The sequence below is a fragment of the Poecilia formosa genome, unplaced genomic scaffold (genome assembly GCF_000485575.1).
Source record: "Poecilia formosa unplaced genomic scaffold, Poecilia_formosa-5.1.2 Scaffold52, whole genome shotgun sequence".
Lineage (NCBI taxonomy): Eukaryota > Metazoa > Chordata > Actinopteri > Cyprinodontiformes > Poeciliidae > Poecilia > Poecilia formosa.
The window spans coordinates 1,233,793-1,250,320 of NW_006799991.1; the positions used below are offsets into that span (position 1 = coordinate 1,233,793).

Below are 16,528 nucleotides of genomic sequence, written 5' to 3' on the forward strand. Positions count from 1 at the left end.
TCTATCTATCTATCTATCTATCTATCTATCTATCTATCTATCTATCTATCTATCTATCTATCTATCTATCTATCTATCTATCTATCTATCTGCTCTTTAATTTTATGAATTGATACAGATTAACAGATTGGATAAAGATCCTGCCACTCAGTCTCCTGCAGCGCCAGGATTCATCCTGGATCTAAACCTGGATTATCTCAGGAACCAAAGCAGCCGCTCTAAGCATTTCACATCAGGGAAAAGGGAACGTCTAATGGCTCTTAGGTTGTAGTGTTAATTACACATTTGGTAATCATAAATTATTTACTTAGTGAGGTGAAAGATTGGAAGCACCAGCCTTACTCTGGAAATGTGTTTTTAATTCCTTTTTATTATTATTGTTATTATTTTGAAGTTGTAAAGAGAGAAAAAAAGCGATGCAACAGAAAACAGACTCTGAGTTTTTTTATGTAGGTAGAAGATAGAAGTGGTAGAAGAGAGCCACTTCTCTCTTCTACCTACATACACCTTCAATGTTTTTATTTTTATAAAAAAAAATAAATTCTGGGGTAGGGTGAGGGCCAGTCCCAATTATTTCTGCTAAGGAAATAATGTTTGCATCTACAATATTCCAGGTTTTCAGGATTCAAGCCGAATTTTTAACAATAAAATCCAATTTATGATTCTATTTCTTACCTTTAAAAAACTGAGTGGTTCAGAATGGCAATCTGACTTTTTTTTTTCCATATCTGATTTTTGCAAACAAACAAACAAAAAAATCATACATTTTTACTATATTACAGTATTTAATTATTATTTTTGCAAGCATACTTCTCTCGCAGCACCTGCATTTGCAGAATGCAGAATAACATGTTTTTGTCATAGGGAGATTTTTTTGAGAGTGCAGATGTGATTTCTCTCGACAGAAAATAGTCCCGTTGCGGGAGTTCAGGCTCCTGCTCATTTTTCTGCTCACTTTCACCTCAAACTGTCACCGTTGTCTTCAATGGAAACCATGCAGATGTGTAACAAAAACAAAAATGGCTCAATCAATGTTGTTCTTTTTTTTAATGTCATTTTATATTTGTAGACATTGACAACAATAACGTCAACCTTACTTTGCATGGAAAGATTATTTTTTTTATTTAGTTAAAAAAAAAGGCCTGCATGCACAGAAGGAACGACGCAAAATACGTCAAATGTGTGGCTATGGCTCTGTTTTTAAAATTAAAAATCGATCAGTTGTGCTTTGGAAATAAATTCATAAAGGTCTTGTGTGTCTGAATGGACACCATCTGTACTGCTGCGGATTTAGTTTTCAAAAATGATTTTTCAAAAATTCTGAATCTAATCGCGCCTTGATCTTGATTTACGTCAGGACGCCGTCTCACCTACAGACACTGGTTGTCACCACGCTTTCCATAAAATCATTCAGGGATTAATTAAGATCGAGATGGAAGAGGCAAACCAGATTAAGACGGAGAAAATCAATACGTCGTCAGAAAGAAAAAAAAAAGCATTTTTGCTCTGCAGGCGAATACCTCTGTGATCAGCACCTTGGACAGAGACGGAAATCCTTACCGAGCGCACACGGTTTTATGTAAAGACATTTATTATATTCTGGTACAAATGTATCTGAAAAAAAGGCAACATTTACTATGTGAGGATTGATTTTCCCTAAAAACGAGAATGTACCATAATAACAGAGAAAGAAGGTGAAAACAGGATCAGGAAACGCGTTATTGGAAAACGTCAGAACGAGAGAAAATCCTGAATGAACAAATCTCCAACACATTTCAATAACATATGAAAACCTAATAATTTTCATTTATCATAAAAATGTTTGTTTTTTTCCCCCCCTCGGTCTGATTTATTACAATTTTTGCATTTTTTTAAAGGAGGAAACTCTTGGTTGAGTTTAACAAAGGATTCATATATAAATTCCTCACCGCTGAAATTCTGCACACAATCTACTTCGACAATGTGAGAAATAAAGAAAACCCTCTCCTTCGAAACGACTTCCTATAAATACAGCGAACCTCTCTGATGATGTTGGACCTTTGCCTGCCTTGTGCCGGTGGCTGAGTGTGACATGGCCTTCTCGTTGTTTCTCCTGGCAGAGATCCCTCAGTGTGCAGGCTGCAGTCAGCACATCCTGGATAAGTTCATCCTGAAGGTGCTGGACAGACATTGGCACTCCAAGTGCCTCAAGTGCGCAGACTGCCAGACCCCGCTGGCGGATAAATGCTTCTCCCGGGCAGGCAGCGTCTACTGCAAGGAGGACTTTTTCAAGTCAGTGCGCCTTTCTCTTTTCTCCTTTTCGTTGTGTTCTTGTTATTTTTGAAATGAGCATAATCACTGTTTTGTGTTTTTATTTTGAGTCGCACAGATTGCAGCTTTTCTATGGAGGACTATATTTAATGCATCAAAACTGCAAAAAAAAAAAAAAAAAAAGTGGCAAAATTCCAGAAATAATGCTTAGAATATGTCATGTAGCTAATATATATTTTATGCATAGCATAAATATTGCTGCAGATTAGACATGAACCGGCATTCTATGTTCACGATATATGATGTGCAAAAATACAATATTATCACAGTATTGCAATATTTATAATAAAAAAAAAACAATTATCATAAAGTCTATTTTATTCTTAGCAAGACAGCTGAATGCATCCATACCAGAGCTAAATTTTTTATAACATTAGAGGTATTATTACAATCAATGGCTTTGTTTTTTTTTATGTGATACACAAATTTAAGCCAAAATACACAATACACAATAAACTGACGCCAAACTTATTAGGTTTTGAATGCTTATTGCATGAAATATACCTGCCGTCATTCTGCTCTTTGTAGAGTAACGTAAGTCCAATATGCTGGTATTATCTGGTTAATTAGTGGAATTGCCTGGTTGTGACTTTAATCAGCTTTATCATTGGCGTCTTTTTAGTTTCCATATCATGTTTGACTAGAAGTATTTTGGAACAGCTGATTTTTTATCTTTTTTGTAGGGGGGCAGGAAGGTGCAATAGGTCTCTTTCAGCCATCTGACTGGCAGTGTGTAGCAACATGTGGGGGAAGGGGCAGATGGTGAAAATCCTTTTATCTGATCTCTCATTAAAAGGATTTTAATGTGTCACAACAGTCTAATGGAAGAAAGTTGTGAAATATTTATTTTAAATCGGTGGTAAACCTTCACACTGGTTCCCTGCCTCCCTGGTGAAGATGCTATTTATAACATCTGTGATTTCCACACCCATAGATTAACTTGGCTCTGATTATAAATCCCTATTTTTCACTATCTTCTTTCTTTCTTTCATTTTTTTTTTTTTGCCGTTTTGCTTCTTTCTTTTAATGATTGGATTTCAGAAGCATTACAGAAGAAAATTGAGTTTGACTTTCATCCAAAACAGGATCAGCAGATCTGGGCTTTTTACTAAATCACGTTTGAAAGGTTTTAATGCTCAAAGCTTGAACGAGACCCCCGAGGAGCTCTGGAGTCTAACTGGTTGCTAACTGTATTAGCTGACCCAGGGGGACCCGCGAGGGGGGACGTTGGCATGTTCAAAACTCTTCAAACATGGAACAACACACATGTGGTTTTGCTGGTTAGAGACTCGAAGGCTTCACTTTGCTTTTTTATGTTTGATTGGGTGGTTTCCTGATTTAGAGCCTCTCCTCTCCTCTGTCAGTGTTTTACTGTTTCTCCTCAGGGTGGGTTTACTGTGTGCTGCCTCCCTCAACAAGCTCTGTTTAATGTCGGTACTTTAGCTGCAAAAAAAAAAAAAAAACAAGCATGCCAACACACAAGCAGATATGCAAACCTGATGGATTCCACCGATGCATCAGTCAGGCTTGCTGTTAACAGAAATGCACTGCAGAGCTCGTTTCCTTTTGCTTTTAACAGCAAGGACTTCAAATGTTGCAAGCTCTGTGACATATTTCTGTTTGACAATGTATTTTATGGAAGCTTCGCTGTCTGCATCATCATCATCATCATCATCATCATCATCATCATCACCACCTCTGCTTCCTGTTTCCCCTTCAGGCGTTTTGGAACAAAATGCGCGTCGTGCCAGCAGGGCATCCCTCCGACGCAGGTGGTGCGGAAGGCGCAGGACTTTGTGTATCACCTGCACTGCTTCGCCTGCATCATGTGCAGCAGACAGCTGGCCACCGGCGACGAGTTTTACCTCATGGAGGACGGGAGGCTGGTGTGCAAGGTGGATTATGAGACCGCCAAACAGAACGGTAGGTGTGCTCACTGACAAGGCAGAACGAGAAGAAAGGGTGAACATGTACTTCCAGCGACATAAAATGATTGTTGCAAATGTCCATCTATTTGCTTCACTGCTGAAAGGCTCTGACCTAACTGGGCCGCATCAGAATTGCAGAAGAGCGCGATAGATCAAGCTGTATGCACCTCTCAGCGAGGCGAAATAACTTCTGACTGTGGATCGTTGGTGTTTGTCATCTGGGTGTGTGCGTGCTGTTTCTGTCCCTCCCTCTCCTCTGAGATTTCCATGCGTCTCTGATTGATTATGTAAAGTGAACTGATGCTCTTATATGGTGCGGCTCCAATAACTCCTCTCCTCTGGCAAAGGGTAGATTTATGTCCTCTGCTGTGGGAGTGGGACAGATGCACAAGGACAATAATACACTGCCCCGCATAACTATTCTCTTCATTTAAAACACACACACACACACACACACGCACACACACACACACACAAATATATGCAGAGGGTTGCCACTCATGTTTGCAACTGTGTTTGCAGATGATTCAGAGGGTGGGACCAAACGACCAAGGACCACCATCACCGCCAAGCAGCTGGAGACCCTCAAAAGTGCCTACAAAAACTCGCCAAAGCCAGCGCGCCACGTCAGAGAGCAGCTGTCCTCTGAGACAGGCCTGGACATGAGGGTGGTGCAGGTAGAGCGTTCATCTTTTAAAAATTTATTTTTAGGAAATTGACTTCCAAAATGAGTACGCTCCAATTTTAGTGGCGATTGAGTGAATTCCTCTGTCGTAGGACATTAATACTTGTCTCTCTGATCATCTGTAGTAAATTAAACAATGTCATTATGACTGGAAAAGTCTGCAGTTTTATCACCAGGACTTAAAATCATGTTTGCTTTATGTGTTCAGAAGCTTCTGGGTATTTTTACGAACCTCTGTTTCTTGATCATGCTGAGATAGAACATAGTTATTATTTTAATCCATTCTCTATGTTGCACTGACATTGTTTTATAGTTTTTTTAAAAATCCTTTAAAAAAAACAATAAATAATTATTTATCTATGTTCTGTATGTGCAGAATTTTGAATTAATTAAAATGTATAGATTTATTTATAAATGTATTTGTACATTTTATAATTTTTAGTTAATGTTCTAAATTAATAAACATATTCTTATTTTTCGATTTTAAAGTTTTTATTGCAGCAAAATCTTTGATTATATCATATATTGGTAAAAAAAAAATCAGTTATAAGTTATTATTATTTATTCAGCTTTTTATAGGTGCTATAAACTGTATGCCAAGCAATTGGAGAGGTTAAATATTACATCATGTTTACATGAAAAATAAACTTGTTTTTAATGCCAAACTAAAATTTTCAACCAAGGTTAAATAAACAACAACAAAAAAACGGAAATTATGATGGCGATGTTATTGCTTTCACAAACTCAAATAATCTGGTCTGAATCCTTGATTTGTCTTTTTAAAGATGAACATTACGGTTTAACCCGACAGGTTTGGTTCCAGAACCGGCGAGCAAAGGAGAAGCGTCTAAAGAAAGACGCCGGTCGCCACCGTTGGACTCAGTTCTATAAAAGTGTCAAACGCAGCAGAGGAGGAACCAAAGTGGAGAAGGAGAGCTCGGCTGACGATGCAGGGCTCAGCGACAGCGAGCTGAGCTTCAGAGGTATTTTTTTTTTTTCCAGATCATTTAGTCCCAGAAAGGGAATTAGCAGACATATTCCTGCTAATAGGATTAAGGGAGCATTCAAAATGGTAAACCACACGAGAGCTGCAGATACCAACGTGGCTTTTCATTTGCCTGCTTGTGTTTCCTGTTGGAGCGTGCCACTTTGAGGCAAATCTGAAATGTCATACCTGTTTAGGTTTTCCTCCGCGGCCGCTGATGCCTCCTGCCTTTGTTTGTTTGTGTGATGGAGCTTATTGGAAACGAGCAACGGCTCCTTGGTGGGATGCAAATGGAGTTTTAGGCATCTTTTTGTTATTTAATATTCACAGCCCCCCCCCTCCTCTTTTCCCTTTTTGGATAATTGTAAAAGTCTCTGAACCCATTTGAAAAAGAACGCTGTTTTTATGAGAAATGAAAACATGGTGACAGAAACTCTATAAAGCATGTGAGGCTTTTATTCAATTAGAGAGAAAGTGCTTTTGGGCTTTGTTGTTATTGAAGCCACACAGGGGATCGATTGGAGATGTAAACACATATTTTGTGCTGCAGTTATTGACCAGCACACAGACATAGATATGAATTTCAGGTTTAGCATATGCGTCATGTTATTTAGAAGATCAGGAGCCACACATTTTACTTGATATGAGTCAAGAGCTTCTGCAGCCTTTAATAATGAAGGCTAAAAAGCAAAGTTTTTAAAATCTTTTAAGTTTCTTTGGAGAGAATCCCAAAACTTCTTCTGTAAATACTCATATTGCTTGATTTGTTTTTTCACATTTTGTCATGCTGCAACCCCTAAATTCAGTCTATTTTACAATACACAAAAAAGGCAGTGCACACATTTTTTTCCCTGAAGAAAAACAATGCATTGTTTGATTTTTTTTTTTTGTCCACAAATAAAAACATTTGGTGTGGATTTGTATTCACTCTCCTTTTTTCTAATAGCTCTAGATAAAATCCCATTCAACCAAGAGGATATTCCTCCAAATAATATCCCAAACTTTGACAGTCTCACAAAGCTCCGTTTGATCAATCACCTTAAAAAGGAGAGAGTGTGATGGAGGACTAGCATTAATCATGCTAGTGGCAGCATCATGCTGTGGGGCTGTTTTTCTTCGAGAGGTACAGAAAAACTGGTCACAGTTTCTCGGCCTCATTGTGGAGAAAACCCGTTCACCTTACAGGTTTTCTGCATTGACCCCGAAACACAGTCAGATCTATAACAGATCAATGTACGTACAGACTGGCCCAGTCAAAGCCCAGACCCAAAATACAACTAGAAATATATGGTAAGGATTGTTCATGCTGAGTTATTTGGATGGGAAAATTGTTCAGTCTAGATCTGCCGAGCTCCAAAACGTATGCCGCAAAATAATTGCAATTATGTTTGGTTGTTTCTCCAAACCTTTTAACCTGGGAGACGTTCAAAACTGTTTTTCCAAACACCTCAAAGTTGTTCACCACTTTGAGGCGTCTCTGTCATGTAAAAAGCTTTAAAACAGATTCCCGCTGCAAAAATAAAACGTTAAAGTTGTTTGAATACTCAAGCAAAGGACTGTGTCTTACTTACTGCTCAATTAAACCTATTAAAGAAGAGAAATCTCCTGTCTTATTTCTTACTGATCTTCTTCTCTGATCTCCTCTCCAGATGACCAAGTCTTGTCTGACCTCAGCCACGCGAACGGCCTTTACGGGAGCGTGGGAGACATGACCAGCAGCGCCGTCCTGAACGGCGGCTTCTCCGTCGACGCAGCGGGACAGCCCTACCAAGACATCCGGCCAGGGAGCCCCTACGGCCTACCACAGTCACCTTCCTCCATCACCTCCCTGCCCGGCCACACGCCTCTCCTCAACAACCTGACCTTTAACATGGACAGTCTGGTGGCGCAGGGGGGCCCGGGCGGAGTGGGACAGGCTCTGAGGGCCATGGCGGGGGGCCCCACCTCAGACCTCTCCACGGGCAGCAGTACGGGATACCCTGACTTCCCCACCAGCCCGGCCTCCTGGCTGGATGAGATGGACCATTCCCAGTTTTGAGCCTCCAGCAGAAGAACCACTATGAGGATTTATCAAAAGGACACGACAGATTTTGTTTTTTTGTTTTTTTTACATTTCTTTACTTCACACTGCGAGACTTGCTGTGCTTTGTGTTGCTTGGTGGAGAGAAAAAGCTTGACTGGAGTCCAAACAGTGAGATAACAACCAGGCTGGAAGGTGCAGACTGGACTAAAGCAGTAAAGCAACACATGAATGTTCAATCTCAACACCGCATCATCACCATCATTTTTTCTTTCTTTTTTTTTTTAATTATTGCCTGTTTTTATTTCGTTCAATCGCTTCAAAGGAGACTAAACTCCAGAAACATTGGTGGACTGTGCTCAAACACACAGGTCAGGGCCGTCATTTGTACCGGGCCCAGAAGGCAGCTGCATGCTTCTGATTCACAATGAGTTGAACTGCTGGCCGGCTGGCCGCACCGGAGCCTTCACATTGGCATTGCACTTTACTCTCCTCTTCTTTTTCTACATGGACGGACAGGAGTGCAGAGGAGAGAGACGTATGCACAAGGCAAACAGTGTTTCACTCGGAGAAAAACTTACAAGAGCAGTGGCACAAGCGTGAATCTAGAAACATGTTCATGTTTTTTTTCCTTTTTTTTTCTGTTTAGTTTTTTCACGTGTTACCGACAAAGTGTTTTGAGAAATGGTCTGATCTGCTGATCTGTGCATCCAGAAATTGTTTTAATGAGGGCGTTTTGAGACAAAGCGGTCATATTTACAGAATTTAATCTGAGTAAAAGACGCTTCAGAGAAGAAATCCGTTAGTATTAAACCCTTTTTCACACGAAGGAGCCGAAACTTCCAGTATAGATCATATTTCTGCATTCATTTATCCTTCAGATGCAGAGATATAAAACATGTCGTTTCTGTAATAAATAAAAACACCAACAAGTATTAAAAGCAACAAAGAACCAACCCCTCTTGTGTTTGCTCTCTTCAGTCAGAACCAGCCTTCTCCTGATAATCTTCTCATTCAGCAGCAGCCTCAGCTCTGCCTGCTGTCAACCTACTTCCCCCAACTCCAGATGTGATGTCGGCCCTTTGTACCAGAGGGATTAACACAGTCCGCCACATTTGGAGCTGATAATTCAGCATCCGAGCTGGATCGGCTGCAGAGATCAGTCACCGCCAGCTCCAGCTTCAGCTTCACAAATTATTTGCTACAAGAAGAATATCTCAAAAGTAAATACCGCCCCCGCCCCCGCCGTGAGCTGCGTTTAAGTTGTAAAGTTATCTAACAGTTTCATGCTTGTGCAGGAAAATGCATCCTCCCAGATCTCATCTCTGCTCCTGTCTCTGATCTGAGGACAAACCGGTCGATGTGAGCAACTTTTTGGAGAAAACGAAATGCCAAGTCGTCTTCTTTTTTTTTCTTTTTTCCCTCATATTTTACCTCAAGGCAAATCAAATAACAGGCAGTGACACAATTACAGATTACAGCCCACAAATTACAATGTGTTTACCTCTTAAAATCACAATACTTTTAACATGTGTGTGAAACGGACAAGCCAGGAGAGGGGAAGGAAAAAGTTTGGCCTTTAAAATGGATCTTTATTTTTTAAAGTGCTTATTTATGCATAATTTATTTTGACTTTTTTTTTAATAAAGGTTTTTTGATTATTAACTATTAAGACCTTACTTAAAAAAAAACATGAGTTAGAAAAGTAAAAAATGCCATGTATTCATGCATTCAGTGATGGCACGTAATTCCAGTTAGTTTATGCCATGTAAATAAAAAGCAGAATCCCTCCAATTATAGACGTGTGTCACAGCTTTGTTCCCTGCACAAACCAGTGGATGCGCAGTAAATGCTGCTCACGGCTGAATTACAAAGTAATTTGTCGGCTGAAATCTGGGATTTTAGAGGAAAACAACACAGAAAACCCATCATCGAAGCAGTTTTGTTCAATCTGTTTTGCCTCAGAAGTTTGCATCTTATTGTAAATTTTGTACAGTTTGAAAACGTGTAGATTGTCTTGTTTCATGAGTGCTATTTATTATTATTATTATTATTATTATTATTATTATTATTATTATTATTATTATTATTGCCATTTGTCTTTGAAAAAGATGTAAAAGAGAGCACTGAATTTATTCATTTATGCCTTCTGTGTAATGGTATGAACCGTGTACAGTTAAATCTATATGAGGAAAATAAAGCTGAATTGTCTTTGGTTACCCCTCGAGTGAGTTCTCCTTTATTTTTCACAGAGCTGCCTTGCAGTGACGAATGCGAGAGCTAAGATCGCCAGGCGAGCTTTATTTATGGCGCATTTAAAGAAAAATACGTCCTGTTTGTGTTTTTATTATTTTTTGCCTTATCGAAACGCTCTTCGAGCCAGTTAACCCACAAATTCATTTACCCATTGAGAGCATTTACCACACACTTAGGCCTCTATTCAATTGTGGAGATCCATTTAGTACCTCCAACAGGCACTGGTCAGTCATTTAACAGTGATCGATGCTGTTTTCCTCTCTCGCTCTCCGAGAGTGGGGGTGACAAGAAAGATGCATGAAAAGAAACTATATGGGAGGACAGAGGGGAGGGGAATAAAACATGCACACAAACAGATGCCTTGCTGGCTGCTTCTCTGATCCTATCAGTGCTGAGGAGACACTGGAGCAGATTGCAGCACAGTCAAATCTACCCTTAATCCCTAGACTGTTAACTAATCGTAGAGTGATTTGTGAAATATGGCCAAACATGCATTGTAGTTATCAAAGAGAACGTGTCTCTTATGAGAGTAAGTCAGGATTTTAAATACATCGTGCAGTGTTGATTTTAAGCCGTCAGGCTTTTGAGGATTTTCTCAAAGCTGACTAAAGTAATTTCCTTTTGTGGCACGTTGTTAGAGATGAAGATATTTCTTCTCGTTTTTATGGATCTCTGAGTCAGGAATCAAACCACAGACATTTGTGTCAACGACTAACAGTCTCTGTAAAAACGAGGCTCCTGCTCTGTAGACATGAAACTATCGCTAAGGTCTTCACTAGTGTCTCACATCCTTTTTCTTTTTTCTCATGCGACACAACTATTTAAAAGATTTGTAGTTATGCAGCACTTTGGAAAGGCATTCATACCTCTGGAGCTTTTTCTCATTTTGTCATATTACAACCAAGAACTTCAATGTGTCTTCTAAGGATCGGACATGATTTTAAAAGATTTTCACAAGTACTCTCCTTGAGAAGGTCGGCGCATCAAGAGGTCAACCCCCAGAAGAAACAGAATATTTCAGTATGAATACAGCTGTTCTGTGAAGGCCTAAAAGGTTTGTTAGCTCTAGATGAACGTCTCACAGAGCATGGTTGTCCACTTAAACTGATAAGTAGATCACTATTTAGAGAAGCAGCCACTGTTACTCTGGAGGATATGCAGAGATCTGCCGCTCAGGTGGGAGAATCTTTTAAAAGGATAGTAACTATCCTCAACAGATTTGGTCTTTATGAAGGGAGTAAGCCTTCATCAACATAAAGCTACAATGTTTCTCGTTTGACATTTCCCACGAGTCATGCAGGGGACACAGGAATGTGGAAACGCCACAGTGAAACTTGTTGGTGGCAGCGTCATGCTGTGGGAATGCTGTTCTTCAGCAGAAATGGGGAAGCTTGTTTCTGCTGCGCCTGCAAGGGACTCGGTACTGTGGTGAAGATCCACCTTGCAGAAGAAAAGCAATCATAAGCATGCAGCTATTCATGCTATTCATGCGTTTGACCGGCCTAGTCAAAGACCTCCTTCGCCTCCTGCACTTAAAAAGAAATGTTTATTTGAACTCGTTTTATTAGTTTTACTCAAGCTATAGTTCTGATTTGGATAATTCTGAAGTCAGTTACAACTTGAGCAAAATTAATCAAATTAACTGTAACAAATTTGAGTAATTTTTGATGCTAGTTAAAAAAAAAAACAACTAAAAATGTTTTTCAGTGACAGTACGTGGATGGACAGATGGATGGACGTACCGTCCAGTCTGTGTCCCGCTACTCCTCCTTTTGCTGGTATAGTCCGGCCTCTCTGCCACGCTGATCCAGATTAAGTGGATGTGAAAGATGACTGAATTATGATCTTGGCTAAGCATGTTTATTAAAATAATTAGAAAGAAATGAAATGTGTTATAATGAAATTACACCACAGCGTACATCGGTATGAAACTCATTTCTATGTGGGAATGTGGAACATTTGTCTGAAAGGAGGGGCTTGTAACCCAAACATAAGTGCTATCGATTGCTTTGTTTTAGATATTCTTTCAGCATTATAAAAACAAAAAGGCAAACACTCATTCCGGTTGGAGTTTGCACGTTTGCATAAAATGCCACAAATCTAGCTGATTTTTATTTAAGCATTGATTGGATGGGCTATGGGCATTAATGGATAGGGTCTAATAGAACCGGCATACAAAGATAAAGAGCCGCACAGACAGTTAGGATAATTTACACGCCACTTACAGCACTAGTATACATATAAATCTGAGGGAACTCCACCACTGTTGCTTTTGCAAAGATGACAAACACAAGCGCAAATGCCATTATCATCGATCGCAAGGCTTTTATTACAAACTTCCTAAAGGAAACGCCATGTTTTTTTTTCCCTTGCATGAAGCAAAAAGGAATAAATTAATATGCAAAACAGACAGGATTTGTTTTGGACCGAAAGTCAATCTCAGAGCATCGAGAAAGGACATTTTTCTCCTCAAGTGATTTCAATGTAGCCCTGCAGTAAACAATGATCTGCATGATGGCTGAGTTGGCTGGAGTCAAGCAGGAATCTTTCAATGACACATTCAAGGTTGTTTTAAAGGAAAACTGCGACTTGTCCACCAGATAGTTGCTGTAGCTGCAGATATTAGACAGATGACAGGTAAAATGATACGAGCTCATGATGATCTAGGGGGATCAGTCAATCAAATCAATAAATCTAATTTTATCTGTACAGCACATTTCAGCAATGAGGCCGTTCAACATAATAAAGGCACAAAAATCAACAAGTGAAACGTTACATTTTTCCAAGTGCCATTGTTACACATCGAAATGTTGGTTAGTGTTTCATTTGTTATGGTCCAAGGGCAACTCTAAACAGCTGGGATTTTAGTCTAGATTTAAAGGAACTCAGTGTTTCGGCTGTTTTACGATTTTCCAGAGGTTTGTTCCAGATTTGTAGTGCACAGAAGCTAAATGCTGCCTCTCCATGTTTGGTTCTGGAGATGCAGAGCAGAACCAGAACCAGAAGACCTGAGAGGTCTGGAAGGTTGATACAACAACAAGGATAATATTCCTAATCCTTTATATGTTTTTTTTTATTTTTTTTTTAGCTTTGATGTATTTACTTGAAACAGATCATTCTCAGAATCCTGCAGTGTAGTTTGTTATCAAAATCTGGAATCTCAAGCAGCAGAAACACTTCCTTCATCATCTGAACTCCACAAAGATGAATATGATTTAATCTAAACACCTTTCGCTCCGGCTGCATGTTTAAGGTTGCTGTCCTACTGGAAGTTGAACGTTTGCTCCAAACTCAGGCCTTTTGCAGCCTTTCACATTTATTTTCATCCATCTTCATGTTAATTCTGACCAAGGTTTCCTGCCCTCAATGAAGAAATTCATCCCCACAGCATAATGCTGCCACTGCCATGTTTTTACATGAGATTAATGTTAGCAGGGTTCAGTTTGTGCAGTAGTTTGTGTGATGCCCAAAGAGTTTAGTGTTGGTCTCTTTTTTAAATATGTTTGCAGTTACAGTGATATGATTGCACATTTTCTTGAAGTACATCTTCCATAATGACATTAAGTTCTAGTTTAAAACAGAAAATAAGCGGTAAAATAAACAAATCTTTGCATAGATCTACAACTTAAATGTCATTTTAAGAAATACTCTGGCTTTGCAGTTGAATAAATAAAATTATTACATCGTTACAACTTTTATTATCATCATTAAGAGAGAATATTTGATTCTCTTTCTTCTGACTTAGTAAGCTGAGTTCATAACATGGTGGGTTGAATCCTAATTTTACTAAACTAATAAAAACAATGTCTTACAAAAAGACATTGTAGATTTTTTTATGTTTGAATCTTTCTTGGTTATTAAAAATGTTACTTTGTTTTATATTTCTAGATAAACTCTAAAGAAGATTTAAAAAAAAGGCTTTATGAAGCACTAAAGTGAAGTACACATATCTTAAACTGCTCCTGATCCTACTTTATTACTTTTCACCTGTAAAGAAACAGCATAAATATTCAGAAGGGCTGCTTACAGAGCGGTTGTGGTGCATGTGAGTCTGAGGCTTGCAGAGGGAGGGAGCTGCAGTGTCACAAGTGAAAAGCTCAAAGGAAAATTGAAGCTCCATAATGGAAGCATAATGGGCTTAGTGTCACAGTCTTGCAGACAACCCGGAGGGGGGGGGAAGTATGACTGCCGTCAACCTCTCTTACCTCTATCCAATGTAACCGAGGTTCAGGAAGCAACAAGGAGACAACAGTGAGACCAAAACAAGCTCCAGAGGAACACCAGCAGCCTAATGGCTGCATGTGGATGGAATTTATAACAGTGAAATGGCCTCCTCTCCTCTTTGTGGGATTGTAGATCATCACATCCCAGACTTGCCTTGAATACTCAAAAGCTTTTGATCTCAGCTTACGTAGGGTTCATGAAAACAAATCCTGTTCTATAAATCTCATACTGGAGTTGAAGATACTTTGGTTGGATTTCACAAATGCAAATAATAATAATAATACATTCAGAAAAACAACACCAGTTCTAAGGAACCAGAGTGTTTGATTAGAAGTAAAACTAACGCTACCAAAACATCAGCTCCCCTGATGATTAATTCATTTGAGCCATTCCAGTAATCTGAGGCTGCCCATACACTGAAAGTAAACAGATTCAATCGATTGTGGATTTTCATATTGGCCATATAGCTCACTGCACAGGGTGATATCCCTTACTTGCTGTTGCAGAACAAGGTTTCTGTGCATTTGCAGTAGCAGGTGTCGCCCTGTGTTGTGCACAATGTAAACACTGTAGGAAAGTGTGGATGCGATGTCTAATGGCACTGGAGGTGGTCTGTTTTTAAGGAAGCATTTACTTAAAGTGTAAACTATCTAAACTGATCAAACCTTGATTTCACATTGAACAGATCTGTATGAAATACTAAGACTGATGGAGTCTTTATTTTTTCCTATAGTTTACTAATCCAGACAGCAATGAAGGAGGGATTAGTTCAGAAACCCGTTTGTGTGAGAAGTGCCACTAAGCTAGCATTTTAATTGGTCTTTATCAAGATATTAATCAAGATATAAATTGATGTGAAGTAAAAACCAGGATGTCTGCCATGTTTATAATGCACTGAGGTGAGGGACACCTTGTATCTCTATTTATTTTCTCATTAATTTTTGGCAGCTTTTATGTCCCTACTGAAAAGCCCTGATGCTGCCGCATACATACACATGTCAAATGCTATCTTTCCACCAAACACAGGGTTTTGCATGTAGGTTAAAGAGTATTTCTTCCACAACTTTTTCATGTACCGTTTCTTCTTGCAACTCTTCCTTAGGGATCATGTTTGTAGAGTGAATCACTGTACTGTGTTCCTTAGTCCTCATGATGCAGCAGCTGTTATATAGAGGTACATCAGAACATCTATATGAAGAAAAAGTGTAAAACAAGTGGTAGGGTTTTACCAGGCAGACTAACGAGTAACGCTGAAAAAATGCACCTCTCACAGGCTGTTTTTCTAGATTTTACCTGGATATTTTTTAAATACATAACTTTCAGAAACTGTTTTTCTGTCTCAGGCTTTTCGTCTTGTTTTAGTTTCCACTTTTCTAATTATTTTAACACATACAGCACAATATGCTACATTATCAAACAAAAATAGTGGACAAAAAAACCTTCAAATCTTGTTTAAGAAGTCAAGTTTAAGAAAAAAAAAAAAAAAGACGTCAATCCATTTTTTGTGCAGACTACTGTATGTACAATCCAGTTCAACCCATGGCTGAGGGTCTGGCAGCTTCCCACCAGACATGTTGATAGTTATCTAACACCTTAAGTCGCAGCAGATTTTCAGTGTGACACTGGGCAGAGAGGGGGGTTGAGCATGGGGTCAGAGTGAACTTGTGCGTTAGATAGTCAAGGATTAAGCTTTGTCTCAAGTGCTGTGCAGAAAATCTGCTGGGGGATCTTCATGAATGTGTAGTTAAAAAATCTGGGTCAAGGTTTAGCGTATTTTCAGAGTGTGTATCTGTGTGTGTTTGAGCCGAGGCTTGACGACAAGTAAAGGAGATTTAGACTCCAACCATGTGTTGGTTATGTCCAGATACGTTCCTCTATGACATCATAGTCCAGAGGCAGAGCTGAAAACATACTGTGTTGTTTTATGAGTTTACTTTAGATATGAATTGGTTACTTTTAAACATGAGCAGTATATTAAAGCTGCAAAATATTATAAACACTAGACAATATATATGTAGCATACACCTGTTGGAGTGGTTTTTAGTTGGTCTCAAAAGTGTAGAAATAAATTTAAATCTATTATTTAAACTTTTACCACATTTAATGTGACATTCTGCACA

General features: G+C 39.0%; 1 protein-coding gene across 1 annotated transcript; it reads left to right on the forward strand.

Annotated features, from left to right (window-relative positions):
- Nucleotides 1-1,967: 1,967 nt before the first annotated feature.
- Nucleotides 1,968-10,147, forward strand: LOC103138560 (LIM/homeobox protein Lhx4-like). The gene is made up of 5 exons (XM_007552800.2): nucleotides 1,968-2,271; nucleotides 4,031-4,233; nucleotides 4,761-4,915; nucleotides 5,735-5,906; nucleotides 7,558-10,147. The coding sequence occupies exons 1-5, from the start codon at nucleotides 2,072-2,074 to the stop codon at nucleotides 7,944-7,946; spliced, it is 1,119 nt and encodes a 372-aa protein (XP_007552862.1). The 5' UTR covers nucleotides 1,968-2,071; the 3' UTR covers nucleotides 7,947-10,147.
- Nucleotides 10,148-16,528: the final 6,381 nt, after the last annotated feature.

Excerpts from the sequence above, each read along its gene's own strand:
- LOC103138560 (XM_007552800.2), top strand. The coding sequence starts at position 2,072 with ATGGCCTTCTCGTTGTTTCTCCTGGCAGAGATCCCTCAGTGTGCAGGC. Across the intron at positions 4,916-5,734 it reads TGGACATGAGGGTGGTGCAG|GTTTGGTTCCAGAACCGGCG; the intron begins GTAGAGCGTTCA and ends TTAACCCGACAG. Across the intron at positions 5,907-7,557 it reads CAGCGAGCTGAGCTTCAGAG|ATGACCAAGTCTTGTCTGAC; the intron begins GTATTTTTTTTT and ends TCTCCTCTCCAG.